Source organism: Dama dama, chromosome 20, assembly GCF_033118175.1.
Source record: "Dama dama isolate Ldn47 chromosome 20, ASM3311817v1, whole genome shotgun sequence".
Lineage (NCBI taxonomy): Eukaryota > Metazoa > Chordata > Mammalia > Artiodactyla > Cervidae > Dama > Dama dama.
The window spans coordinates 68,516,292-68,530,453 of record NC_083700.1 but is presented as its reverse complement, the minus strand read 5'-3'; the positions used below and the strand labels follow the sequence as shown (position 1 = coordinate 68,530,453).

Here is a 14,162-nt window from a genome sequence, read left to right as displayed (position 1 = left end):
CTTGCTGGAATTTTGACTGAATTGCAGTGAATCTGTAGAGCAATTCAGGAAGAACTGACAACTTGTTCCAATTGATAAACAGTATATCTCTCCCTTCATTTAGGTTTTTGATTTCTGTCATCAATGTGTTTGTAGTTTTCATCATAGAAACCTTACAAAATTTTTAAAAATTATTTCTATGTATTTTGTGTTTCTTGATACTATTTTAAAGGTTTATTAATTTCAATGAATAATGGTTTTTGTAAGTATAGAGATATAATTAATTTTTAACAACCTAGTGCCCTAAAAATTTGCTAAATTTACTTATCAGTTCAAGTAGCTTTCTTATACATTTTGGGGATATTAAACATAGATGATTATGCCATCTCAAAATAAAGAATACTTTACTTCTTTCTTTCAAATATTTGTATTTTTCATATATTTTCCTTGCTTTCTCACACAGGCAAGGGTCTCTAGTACAATACTGAATAGAATTAGTGAAGTATATATACCCTATCTTCATCTAAAGTTTTATCCACCACCACCTTAGCTCCAAGTGCCATCTTTATCACTTTACTGCAATAGCTCTTTGACCATTCTCTCTTTGTTCTTCTCTTCCTCTCCAATCTCTATACATCCACTACAATGATATTTTAAGAATATAAGTGTGACTATGTTACCATTGCTTAAAATCATCCTATGGTTTCCCTTGTTCTTAGGAATAAAGCTCAAAATTCTTAATATGTCCTGCAACACTCTACATGATTCAAGATCTCTTTGCTCATATTATTTCACTTTCTGTGCTCCAGCCACTCACACCTTTTGCTTTCTTGAATGTGTTGCATTTCATCTGGCCTCTGGTATCCTTCACAAGCTCCTTTAGTAAATGCAATTAGTGATGACTCCACAGAGATTACTATGAGGATCAAATGAGATGATTCTGTGACTGAATTTTATAAATTGAAATCTCTCTGCAACTGTAAGATAAAAGATAAGGGCAAATTGTAATGCAGGGTCAAGTCTTCCTATGATTCTGTGCTTGAGTAGAATTATCATTCGTCAGGAGCCCATATAATAACTTTAAAATCATCCTTGACTTTTCTCTTTCCTTCTTTCTTTCCTTTTCCCTTCCTTCCATCCTTCTTTCCTTCCTTATTTACTTTTGTTTTTCACTTGTTTTCTTATTTTTCAATCCTTCTTTCTAAATATCTTTCAAATGTATCCACTTACCTCCCTCTCCATGGCTACTTCCTTATTTCACAAGTAGAATTCTGCAAATATCTTAAATGTCTTAAATGTCTCCAGTTTTGTTCACCATCTTCTTTTCACCAATTTCCATACTATAACTAGGTAATAGCTTTCTAAACACTCAAATTTGATCATATAGTTCCCCTTACTTAGTCTTCAATATGTTCCTTTGTTCTTAAGATTAAAAAAACATTTTTAAAACAATCTATTGGTATACAGGAATGCCAGTGATCATGGTAGGATAGCAATGCCAGCTATTAAAGCAATTCCTACGGGAGCACTGACAAGTGTGCTTAGCTGCCACGATATTTTCTTCTTTGGGTTCTAGGGTTTCTTCCCCCCAAAAGTACATCCTGATGGACTAAAGGAAAAAATTACAATGTAAAGTAACTGCTGCAAAACATCACAGTAACAGTTTACTATAGAGTCCATGGAATTCTCCAGGCTAGAATACTGGAATGGGTAGCCATTCCCTTCTCCAGGGGATCTTTCCAACCCGGGGATCGAACCCAGGTCTCTCTCATTGCAGGCAGATTGTTTACCAGCTGAGCCACCCGGGAAGCCCAAGAATACCAGTGTGGGTAGCCTATCGCTTCTCCAGTGGATCTTCCTGACCCAGGAATCAACCCAGGGTCTCCTGCATTACAGGCGGGTTCTTTACCAGCTGAACTCCCAGGGAAGCCCTAGATATAGCTTTCTAGATACTCAAATTTGATCATCTAGCTCCCCTTACTTAAAGTCTTTAATATGTTCCGTTGTTCTTAAGATTTTTTAAAAAATCTTAAAACAATCTAAAAGCCCCTGTGGTTAGGCTTCTTCTTGCCTCTCCAGGTCCAGCGCCTACCACTCCAGCCTCTCTATGCTGAGTCACGGTGAACTGTTTCGTTTCCCCAACAGGACACAGTTCCTCTCACTTCCATGTCCCTGCACACGGGAGGTGTTTGTCAGACACACTCCTCCCCACTTTTCATCATACTAACTCCAATTTACTTTTAGGTCTTAGTTTAAATATTACTTCTTCCAAAAACAGCCTCCTAAATTCTTCAATGTTCAGTTAAGTGCAGTCTCTTCCATGCCCTAGGTTGTCATTTATTATTGTGTTTATCATATTTTACTTATATATTTTTGCAATTATCTCTACTCTTTTACCCTTTGCTAATTATAAAATGAATATTTCAAAAAGATAAAGATGCCCTCTCTCATGGGCCCTCAGAAATATTTACTGTTTTTGGAGGGAGAATATTATATAATAAAACAGAAGTCTCACCAAAGAATAACTTGAATCCAATATCTCAGATGTTAGAATTTATAGTACTTTATTGGAAAAAAGAGTTTGTTTATGATAGATGCTGAATTTTTTAAAGTTAGACAGTTACCATGCATCAAGAACTGAGACTGTTAATATCATTGCAGTGGTTAGGCAGTCTAGCAAATGTTCAGCAATAAATTATGTGAAGGATCAGATTCAATATAAGCTACATATTAGCCATTTACAATGAGGAACAAATCCATGACTACAGTGTGGGACAGCATTATCAATTATGGGAACAGCAACATTACACATGGCTCATCCTCCTGGATTTAACAGAATCCTATTTCCTGGGAGGAATATATAAATAGAATGCAAATATTAGCATTGACTACAAGTGATACAAGTTATGAGTGTGCTTTTAGAAGAATTTAAAGTTAGAGTCTGTTTTACACAAAATATATTCAAGTTAACCTTATAATCTCAGGTTCAGAAAAAAACTGAAAAAGCCATCACATCCAGCATCCCACGATCAAATGCCCACACAATCAGGGGAAGCAAGTAAATACTTGATGCAGGGCAGTGTGATGAACAGGAAATCACAAGCTCTGACTCAAGGGGACAGCTGCTGCCTAGCTCCAGCCAAACAGTGCCAGGAAAGAAACATAGGGATGCCTACTCACTGTTGCCATATCAACTAATTTCTGTGTGCTTCTTCAGAAATCTAAAGATTTTTAAACATTGGCAATTAACTCAATTTTTTAGAAAATATTTTTCAGGCTAAAGAGACTTGGCATAAGTGTAAAAGCATGAGTCTTGTAATCTTACTCAAAGATGCTTAAACAAGCTATACTTGAGTACTTCAGTGTCTTTATTTTTTAAATGGGGATAATAGTAGGACCTGCCTCAAAGGGTTGGAATGATGGCTGGCAATAGGAAGCACTCAATAAATATTATCTTAAGTCATCATTAGGTACTCCTTTGGCCAGAAACTGTGCTAAAGTAAGAGGAAGACAAAGAGGAAAACAGCACTGCTCAGGACCTCATAGTGTAGAGGGAGCATGAGAAAAAGAACAATCAACAAAGTATATCCCAACTGGAGGGAATCAGAGTGCAAAGGATGGTCCCTGGAGGGCTCTCCTGCCCAGAATGGTGGTGTAATAGGATGTCAGGGAAAGATTCTTAGACAGATGATACTGAACTGCATATTTAAAAGATGAACACTATTTAATAGGTAAATAGTGGGGAGATGGAAAAGGTATCCTGGCAGAAGGCAGCCTGGACAAGGTGCAGGGGCATCTTTCAGGAGGGATGAATCAGAGCTTATAAGGGAATCAGCAGCAAGAGAGATGCTCTACACGTAAAGGAAGAGCTTCAGGGTAAAGAGCCTTCTTTGTCAATAGTGGAAGTCACTGCAGGATTTTAAGCAGGGCAGTGGTATAACTCTGTTTTCTTAGAATGGTCCCTCTTGCTGCAAAACAAAGGGTAGATTGGAGAGGTTTGAAAAAGAAGCAAGGAAACCAGGTAATCCAGAAGAGAATGTATGAAATCTTAACTAAGATTTCACTAGTGAAGAGAAAGGAGAGACTGGTTTTGAGAGATTTTTAACAGGACTTGCTGATGGATTGAGGTGAGAGCACGAAGGAGAGGGAGAAGTCCAGGACTGCCTCTGGGCCTCTGACTTAGCCAGCTGGAAGATGATGGACACAGGAAGAGAGCAGATCTCTGACAGAAATGATGAGATGAGAGGGAGGAGGAGCCAAGCTATGAAGCCAAGCAGAGGGAGAAGAATCAGGCAAGATGAAAAAGAAGCTGGTATGACCTGGCAAACAAGACCTGTCCTGGATACATTTTAAAGAAGGAAACCAACACCTGCTTCCCAGATTTTCTCTCTCTCCTGGGTCTGTCTCCTCTCACATATCATGAAAAACTAAAGAAGTCTGGGATGAATCAATTCATCAGTCCATATTTTACCCAGTCCCATTCCCTTATAACCAGGTACTCAATTTTGCAGGACATTTTTGGATTAGAGTTTGGAGCCAGAGAAAAGAGCCTCTTATTTTCCTTTTGTTTCCATGTATGCTGCCTTCTGGTTCACAAGGGGACTCAACTTGGTGTCCTGGGATTCCTTAATGCCAGACTCTTAACAAAGTTTGGGATATGGCAGCAAATTAAGAACAACTGACAATTTATCCAATTTAGCCAAATTTTGGTGAAACTTCATATTGAGGCTTTACGTCAGAGGTGCAAACCTACAGTCCAGTAGCTAAATATGGCTTGCAAACTTTTCGTGTGTCACATATGGTTTTAAAAAATATGAATTAGTCCATGGCTGATTCATGTCAATGTATGGCAAAAACCACTACAATATTGTAAAGTATTTAGCCTCCAACTAATAAAAATAAACAAAAAAAAAATGAATTAATGTAATTTAGAGACCCAGTTATGTCACAGATCTCATATATTTGTAGCCATTTGCTTTTTCTACCCTTGCTTAATATTAGATGACTATGTTCTGCTCCATATATGATTGGGATCCTAAAGGGCATAATACAGAAAAACCTCAAAGGGCAGAAGCACGTTGCAGATGTGGACAGTGCTTTGGCAATGATGGGAAAATAGGAGTGAACTAAAGTTCTGAAATCCTATGTTTGCTATGCTAATCCTATCAGTTTATCACTCAGAAGAGTAATGCCAGCCAGTCACTAAACAGATCACAGGAAAGATCAAATCGGTCCAATGGATGGTGATATTTCTATGAATATAGCTGATATTAACATTCCAATACTTCATTACACTGACAAAGATTGCAATGAGAACAGACAATGGTGCAAATTAATCTATTCTTCTGACAGCCTGTAATGAGAATGGGATGTGGTTTAAAAAATTAAGCCATTCTTAGTACAATCTCAAGATTGCAATCTCATGGTCTCTCTCAGATGCTGTATGCTCTGGTGATACATCATTGAAAAGTGTCAGTTTAACAAAGAATGTGTCCTAGCTCTTGCTGGGATGGTAGACTGCATTTTCTTTGTTTCACCACATCCCTACCCATTAAAAACAATGAAGTAGAATCAATTGTGTTTTTTAGAACACATATACACACAAACCAGAAAAAAAATTCTGGCAATTTTATCTTAGTCAAAACTTACAAACAAAATATTGTACTTTATTGCTCTCTTTTTTACTTTTATAAAACATAAGACAGGAAGTGATAGGTTACTTGAGGAATTCAGAATCTAGTACCAGTTTATCCATAAACAATGTAAAGCTAATTAAGTTCCTCATGGATTACTGCATAGTCATCCTCTCCACAATGACTATGTCATGTTATGAACTGGGGCTGATGACAGATAAGGTCTGTTATCTGTCTTATCTGACAGATAAGATCTGCAGTAACTCAATGCACTGTTTGGGGTCTAAAGAGAATAGAAAGTATATAATAATATTTTTTGATATCTGGTTCTCTAGGCTCAGACTAAAAAGAATCAGTAAGAGCCTTAGATCTGTAGGTAATGATTATAGCAACAACAACTAACTTTTGTTGAGAGTCAGCAATGTGACAGATGCTCTGTGTAGACTTTCTTTTATTTAATTCTACTGTAACCCACGAATCAGGTTCTATCAGGATAAGATGCATGCTCAATATCATCTGCTACTAACAAGTATGGTCAAGACTTAAATTCATGGCTTCTTGTCCCCAAAACCCATGCTTGTCACCATTACAGTGTGCCCTCCCTGCTTCATCTTACATTTAGAGAAATTATACTCACAGAGGCAAATTAGCTTAATTGGGATCTCCCAGAGAGTTAAAAGCAAAGCTAGACTGAAAATTAGGCCTCCAGATATCCTAGTTAAGGTCATTTCTTACTGTTCATACTGCTTCAGTTTACTGAAGCCCCCTCCCAAAGTTTTGAACAAAAAATAACATTATGGGACTCAATATGTCACATGCTAGTGCTAAGTCGCTTCAGTCGTGTCTGATTCTGCAACCCTATGGATTGTGGCCTACCAGGCTGCACTGTCCATGGGATTCTCCAGGCAAGAACACTGGAGTGGGTTGCCATTTCCTTCTCCAACAATATGTCACAAGGTATCAATAATTTAAGTGTGTTTTAATTTCACATCAAACAAAACCTAGTATTCATTCTACATTTCTTGATAGCTAAGCATTATGCTCTGTCCTAAAAACATAATAATGAGCAACATATTAATTGGCATTAATCCATCATCTTCATTCATTTGTATAATAAATGTGTAGTGAGTTCTATATACCATGATCTATATTGTTTCTAATGAAATCATATTTTGAACTATCATATTTATTGATTTATCATTACCTATCTATTGAATGACTGCTAATTGCCAATCATTGTGCTAGGCACAGGAGACAATGGTGAAAAGACACAGTCCTGACCTCAAGGAGCTTGTGATCTATTTGTAGAGACAAGCAAGTAACTAGGCAATTAAGTTAAGTGCATGCTATTATAGTATAGAGTGCTATGGGAGTCCATAGGAAGGGCCCCCAGAGAGAGTTTATCTAAGCTAAGACCTAAAGGACAGTAGACATAATGCAGGGAAAAAGGACAGGGAAAAAGGAATCACAGGCAAAAATCACATTTCAGAACTTATGGTTGAACCATTAAATCAGTGAAAATTACAGTAATTCATTATTATTCATTCATTTAGTACTTTTTTGAACAGCATAATACTTCATTTTTTTCTACCTGTCATCACTCACATAGAATGTGCAATACATTTTGAATAAATGAATGAAGGTTAACACATGCTGTATTGAATGCTTCTTCTGTTACTAGCCTCTTTTGAGAGACAACATTCACAATCTCCTTTCATATCTTTTCTTTTTTTGGTAACAAAGAACTTGAATTCACAAATCAAAACTGTGGTTATGCAAACACCTGAGGTTGACTCACAAATTTGTGTTTAATTTGTCTCATTCAGGATAATGGGAACTGCTCTAGAATTGTGCTGCACAGTATGGAAACCATGAGACATACATGGCTATTTAAATTTAAAATAATAGAAAGCAAGTAAAATTAAAAAGATTCTCAGTCACACTAGCCACATTTTAAGCTCTTAATAGATGTATGCTACTGTATTGAGCAGGACAGAAGGACATTTTCATCATTGCAGAAAGTTCTATTGGACAGTCCTACTCTAGAATCTAGATTATAAAATTTGCCAAATTATTGATAACTATATCAGGATAGTACTGAAGAAATAAAAGGCACTCAATAAAAAGTTACTGATATTTTCAAATGCATCCTTATTCTCTTTTAATAGCAAAGTTTCAGTTGTGAAAGTGGAAGCCAATGTTTGTATAAGTCATTTCACATATTTTATGTAGCAATCAAGGTTAAAAAATTTGATTAATGGGCTGACAGTTCTCTTTCCTGAATCCGGAATACCAGGAAAGTTCCTGGCTGCTAGTGTAGCATGGCCACTTAGGCAAGACTGACAAAGCAAAGCAATCTCAAAGGTGACAAATTTTAATTCCATGACCCTCACGTTGCATTGCCCACTTTCTGGCAGAGGTGCTAATGAGTAGTATCACTGCCAGCAATGCATAAAGCAAAAGGGAGAAGGAGATGCCAAAGCCTTGTAGAATCTACTTTGAATAATGAAGGATTAAATATCACTCATCTTAAACTGATTTTTCAGACACAGTGCCAAGAAGCAAACAAGTAACTTTATATACTTGGTGTCAGAGTCTAAAAGAGTTTCAGAGGAGATGTTTGGCACCTGCATCTGAGTTTAACTCATTTTATGAATAGTCCCTCCCCACCCATTAGGAGATGTATAATTAGTTTAAATGTGTTCACTACACTGGTTTATGTGCTTATAGCTGCCCCAGCTCAACAATATCCAAATGATCATAAAGTGAAAAAGCAGGGTTAGAAGACCAATGATCATAAAAAATCAGTTTATTTGTTTGCTTATTTATTTACATCATTGCAAAATGAATGAGAAATAGTCAAGAGTAGCCACTGGCAGGAACCTAAAAAGCTTAGTTTTCTGTGACACAAAAGACATATTTTATGTCATATTTTTAAATTTGCTAAATATGTTATAAGCAGTCTTTTGTTTCTTTGTTTTCTTAGTATCAGCAAGTGTAAGTCTACTTGATAGTGGCCAGAAATGGATGGAAAATGTAATAAATATATTACAAAGGGCACTGAAGACAAAAGTAGGAATGAAATTCCTGACTCTTCCCTCAGCCTGGAACCACTGTACAGTTAGATGGCTATTGGAGAAAAATATTGAAGTTCCAGGTGGGAAAAGGGAAGGAACTTAAGATTTCAAACACAAATAACTAATCAATAAATATTAAGCCTAACTATTTTATATTGGACATGAGCTCAATGATATGAAGAATATATAAGAAATGCTCAAAATACTTTAACCATTGTTTCCTCTGAATAATAAGATGATAATCTCTCTAATTATTTTAATTTTCTAAACTTGTATGAAAAACAAGTATTAATTTTACATTTTGGGAAATTATGTAGTAATTCTGAATGATCCATAAAGCAAAATGTTAAGTGACATTGCATATAATTGCATTACATCTGCTGGATGTAGATCTATACACAGAATTTAATTTGAGTAAACTTTGGTAAAAGGTAGTGGTTGTGGGTCATATCTCAAAAGTCATTAAGATAGAGACAGATGCTTGTGACATCATAAGAACACAGGAAGCAGTGTCCTAGAACTTTAGTCTCCCATGGGTGCAGAGCAATTTTTCAGAGGAATAAAAGAGCTTCATGTGTTGTTTACGAAGTGCTTTCAATGTGAAGTGGCTGAAGAGAGCATGAAATCCCGGGGAAAAAAGAGTCTGTGCTAACTACTGGTTACAGTAAAATTTTTATAAATTAAAAACTAACTACCTACACCCCCCCACCTACATGCAATACACGTACACATATATACACACACACAAACACATGTAACAATAACACCTACCTTTCATGCACAGTTTTAAAGGATTGAAATAATTTATGTATGTATCTACTATGATACTTAATATAAAATGTGTTCAATAAAAGTAACCATAAGTTTAGTTTCCAAGGGAGTACAGAAATCACTGGTTGCACAACAGAAAAAATAATCAGCAATCAGGAATCTACCAAGAAGTCCCAAGAATCACAAAACAGTGATGGGGACTTTGTGATGAGCAATATTCAGAAATCTAAGCAAGCAGGCAACACTAGGGAGTTCAATCAATGAGCAGTATTAGCTAAAATGATGGAATGGAGTATCCGAGTTTAGCAAATAATAACTACTTTATACATATTAAAAATTAAAATGCCAACGTTCTTGTAAAGAGTAACCAGATTTAAGTTTTAAAAAATAACCTATTTTTCCCAAATGATATAAGTGCTCTCAGGGGTGCAAAGTTCAGTGGTACTTCGTCTTACTACGTGTAATATAAATGCATTAGCCTGGTATTTATGACGTCGTATAGCCTGGTCCGATTTGCCTTTCAGTCTTTACTTCTAAAACATCATGTACACACCCAATACTACTTGCTGCTAATGCTCCTTTGTTTCTTTGTTCCTATATAAACCCCCTCTGCTCACCATTTGTTGAATGAACAACCAAAAGAATGAACAGCTACAAACTTACAGTAGCAATTTATCCATTATGTTGCTTAAGAACTTAAAAAAATATCATAGAACCCTCTTTGAATCTCTGCTGATGTTGCACAGATTGATTTTTAATGATTTCTTTGTTGTCTGTTCATATGTTTCTTGAAATAAATATGTGAATTTCAAAACTGACATGGCCATTTGGTTTGCAGCGGCTGCGGCAGCAGACATGGCTTACCACCACATCAGACCTCCCATCGGCTATTCCATCCCGAAGCCCATAGCATCTCTGCTGATGCGAGGGTGGAATGCATGTCCCGAAGTGAGTAATTTTTATTTCCTCTTAGCAAATGTGTTATGGTCAAAATCTGTCACCAATAGTGTAGCTCCAAAGTCTACTTTCCGTGTGTATTTTAAGGCTGTCAAGGCAGAAAGACTGATTTGCCTTCTGCTCTTTAGTCTCTAATTGCCTCGAGAAGTCTGAGCATCTCATATTTCTTTGCTGCTGCTCTCTAGTTCTGAAATGTTTCTCACAACTGATTAGTAAAAGAGAGACCAGGGTATGACAGATGACTCAGTCTCATCTCAGCTGCAATTTTATTAACTACGCTTGAGCCACACTTAGTCATTTTTTCAAGAAAGAAGTTTGGCACAAGATGGATTTGTGTGGGCCTTTCACCAAGAGGCAGGCCTTCAAGCAAAGACTCCATGACCAGTGGTTGTTTTTTTAATTTAATTTTTTAAATTTTCTGGCTGTGCTGGGCCTTCCTTGATACCCTGGGTCTTCCTTGATATACCGGCTTTTCTCTAGTTGCAGTATGCAGGCTTCTCGTTTTTTGGGGGTAGGATAGGTGCCCCAGTAACAGTTTGGAGAATGAGAAAGAGAAACCAGAATAGGACCAAAGGAAAATACTACTAAAGATTAAAAATAAAAATACTAAGAGGCCAAAAATTGAGTGCTTAGTAGAAGAGTCTTAACTGCTAGGCAGGGGCAGTACAAACTCTGGGCTCCGGGAATGTGGTTCTTCTAGAGGAGGATGGAGAGAAAGTGTGGTAGGAAAGGCCAAGTCTCAGACTGGCTGGCAAAGTCTGAGCTTCTCAGTCACTCAGTCAGGTGGGTCCTGGCTTGGCTGTGGTATCCATCTCAGCAGTCTAAATTTGAGCTGGCTCTGTATGTGACATGCCTAAGTCATCACTGAATTGCTCAGAAGGTCTTCAGCTGGTCAGTAAGCTAAGTGGTGAGAAGAAAGGGAACAATGGGCTAGTTCTCACTCTTTCCTTAAATAATTATTTATTGAATCTCTACTGAATACAGCCTTAGGGATGGGTGAGGAGATTCATTGGAGATGTGCTCTTCATAGCATTTAAAGGCCTAAGCAGTCATATGGAGATTGATATCATATACACATTTATGGTTTTACAGTTATAAGCAAAATTGAAGGAAACCAGGATTAGATGAGATGAGAATGAATGCTAAAGGATTTCCAGCAAATAGGGAACAAAGAGAGTAAAGGCAAATTCTTTGTGAGTAAAGACACACAAGAGACTTATTAGTCACTGAACATTGTATTAATAGCTACTGAGGGACTGTCCCAGACCCTCATTTGAAACAAATTCATCTTTAGATCTAAGACAGTAACATCACACTGCCTGGTCAGTGTTTGCTAGGTTATCAGCTTCACTTCTCATTCTTTCTTTTATGTCTGCCTTTGCTTCATTCTTTAAATTTGAAACACATTATTGTCTCCTGCGCATGTCTTCTTAGCCAAGGCCCATAAAGACCGAAGAGTCCATGGGACTTCCTGGTGGTCCAGTGGTTGAGAATCTGCCTTGCAATTCAGGGATCACAGGTTTGATCCCTCGTCAGGGAACTAGGGTCCCACATGCTGTGAAGGAACTAAAGACTATGTGCAACAACTACTAAAGCCCACGTCCTCTGGAACCTGCATGCCACAACTAGAAAGTCCATGCACTGCAAAGAAAGACCCTGCCTGACACAACGAAGATCTCACACGCCACAACTGACACTCGAACAGCCAAATGAATAAACATTTAACAAAAGAAAAGGACAATGAAAACATTAGCCTATCAGAGATAGAGGGTGCCTGTTGGAAAACAGTGAGAGGGGGGAAATGTTCTGATTATTAGATGGGATCAGATTTTGGAAAGCTTTGGAAACCAGAATAGGGAATTTGGACATGAAATTTTAGACAATTATATTTTTTCTCTAAAGTAGTGAAAGATACGACTAAAGTAATTCTCTGGAAAGTTCACCGGAGTTTAGTATGAAAGATTTGTTCACTTAGAGAATTGTACGTAGTTCCTACGGTGAGGCAGTCACTGAATTATCTCATGGTGTGCACTGGAATAACTAAGCATTGTTTCCTAGTGTAGGCTATGTGTTACATGCTCCAGATTACCCTGAAATGTTTGTCAAAGTGAAGATTCTGGAACCCTATTCTAAACCTACTGAATCAAAATCTCTGGGATGGAGCCTGCGACTTCGCATTTTAACATGTACCGCAGGTGATTTGTTCCCAATAAAGGCAGAGAACTAGTGGGCTGAAGCAGAAGCCAAAGACATTGAAGTCAGAGCCTCTGCCCGGGCTGCCGTTGCAGTAGTAATCCGGTTGATTACAACACAAAGTTACCATGGGGATTCAGGAGCAGGGCTAAACCTGAGAACTACCTCCAAGGAAACAGAAGGAGGTAAAAGACTGGATTTAGGAAATGGATGAGAAGAAAGAGTCCAGGAAAACCGTCATCCCTGCCCTCTGAGTGAAAGCTGGTGACCAGAGTACTTTAGGCCTTTGGGTATCAGGGGCATTATTGGCAGTCACAGGAGAACAAAGCTAAGGGGTCTGAAGTAAGATGAAGATGTTTTAAAAAGTGGGAAAAGGAAAAAGGAAGATAGCTACAGAGAAAAAGTGTAACCAGCTCTACAAAACTGAGAGAGCTGGCAATTAGAATTGTTTAGTCACTAAGCTGTGTCCAACCCTTTGCCATCCCATGGACTGTAGCCCACCAGGCTCCTCTGTCCATGGGATTTCCCAAGCAAGAATACCGGAGTGGGTTTTCATTTCCTTCTCCAGGGGATCTTCCTGACCCAGGGATTGAACCCACGTCTCCTGCATTAGCAGGCAAATTCTTCACTACTGAGACACCAGAGAGGCTCAGCAACTAGAATATAGTAAACTTAATGTGCAAGGAGTTTGCGTGGGTGCTCTTCTCACCTTCAAGGTACTTGACAAAATGAAGTGGGATCAGGCGAGGCAGACAGGTGGCATAGGAGTTGAGCTCAAGCAGAGAAGGGAGAGGAGTAGGAATTAAAAGCAAGAAAAATTTGAAATCCAGGTAAGATGGGAAAGAGAGAGAGAGAATACGTTTAGGGACTTTTCAAACTAAAAGTTTGTCATTTGCCAGCAGTTCTGAATAGGAAAGAAAACGGGAGACAGGTGGCCTTCTAAGCAATATTTACATTGTTCTAAAAGCTTTTAAGCTTTGTAATGTTGCCACATGTAGATTACAAGGATACAGAGACTTATATATGGAGATAGGGAAAAGAAGATTGTCTTTGCAACCTTTTTTACCCACTAGGAAATGTGAAATATTATTCTATATCTGAAGATATGGTTTCAACATTTTACTAGGATATCACTAATAAAATTCAAATAAGTGTGGCTTTGAATAAGAAATGCTTATTCTACCATTGCCTGAAATCTAATATTTATGAAGACATTTAATCCCTGTGCACAAGGAGGAATACTCACCCCAAACAGTAGTGGCATGCTAAATTCAAGAGCTCAGGCCTTGAAAGCTTACATGCTAATGGGTTATTTAGTTTTCGAAATCTTAAGTTAATAACAACTGGCAATAAAACCTGTTAAGATGCCTTTTGTTCTGAAGCTATTGTGTTGATTTTGAAGGCCCATTTGTTCTAAAATGATTGAAGTCGAGATCTCCACCTAGTGGATTTATAGGATTTAACAGATTTTACATAAATGGCCTACTACCTCTAGAAATCTGTAGTTTTTCCCTTTGAGAAATAACAGCTTTTAAAGACTTCTACTTAGGAC

The 14,162-nt window shown here is 37.6% G+C and overlaps 1 protein-coding gene across 1 annotated transcript in view; it reads left to right on the top strand.

Moving 5' to 3' along the window:
* TNNI3K (TNNI3 interacting kinase) overlaps positions 1–14,162 on the top strand; it is a 318,691-nt gene that overhangs the window by 214,756 nt on the left and 89,773 nt on the right. Inside the window, exon 21 of the mRNA XM_061121609.1 lies at positions 10,299–10,408. Coding sequence (XP_060977592.1) covers positions 10,299–10,408 — 110 coding nt within the window. The remainder of the gene's footprint in view (positions 1–10,298; positions 10,409–14,162) is intronic.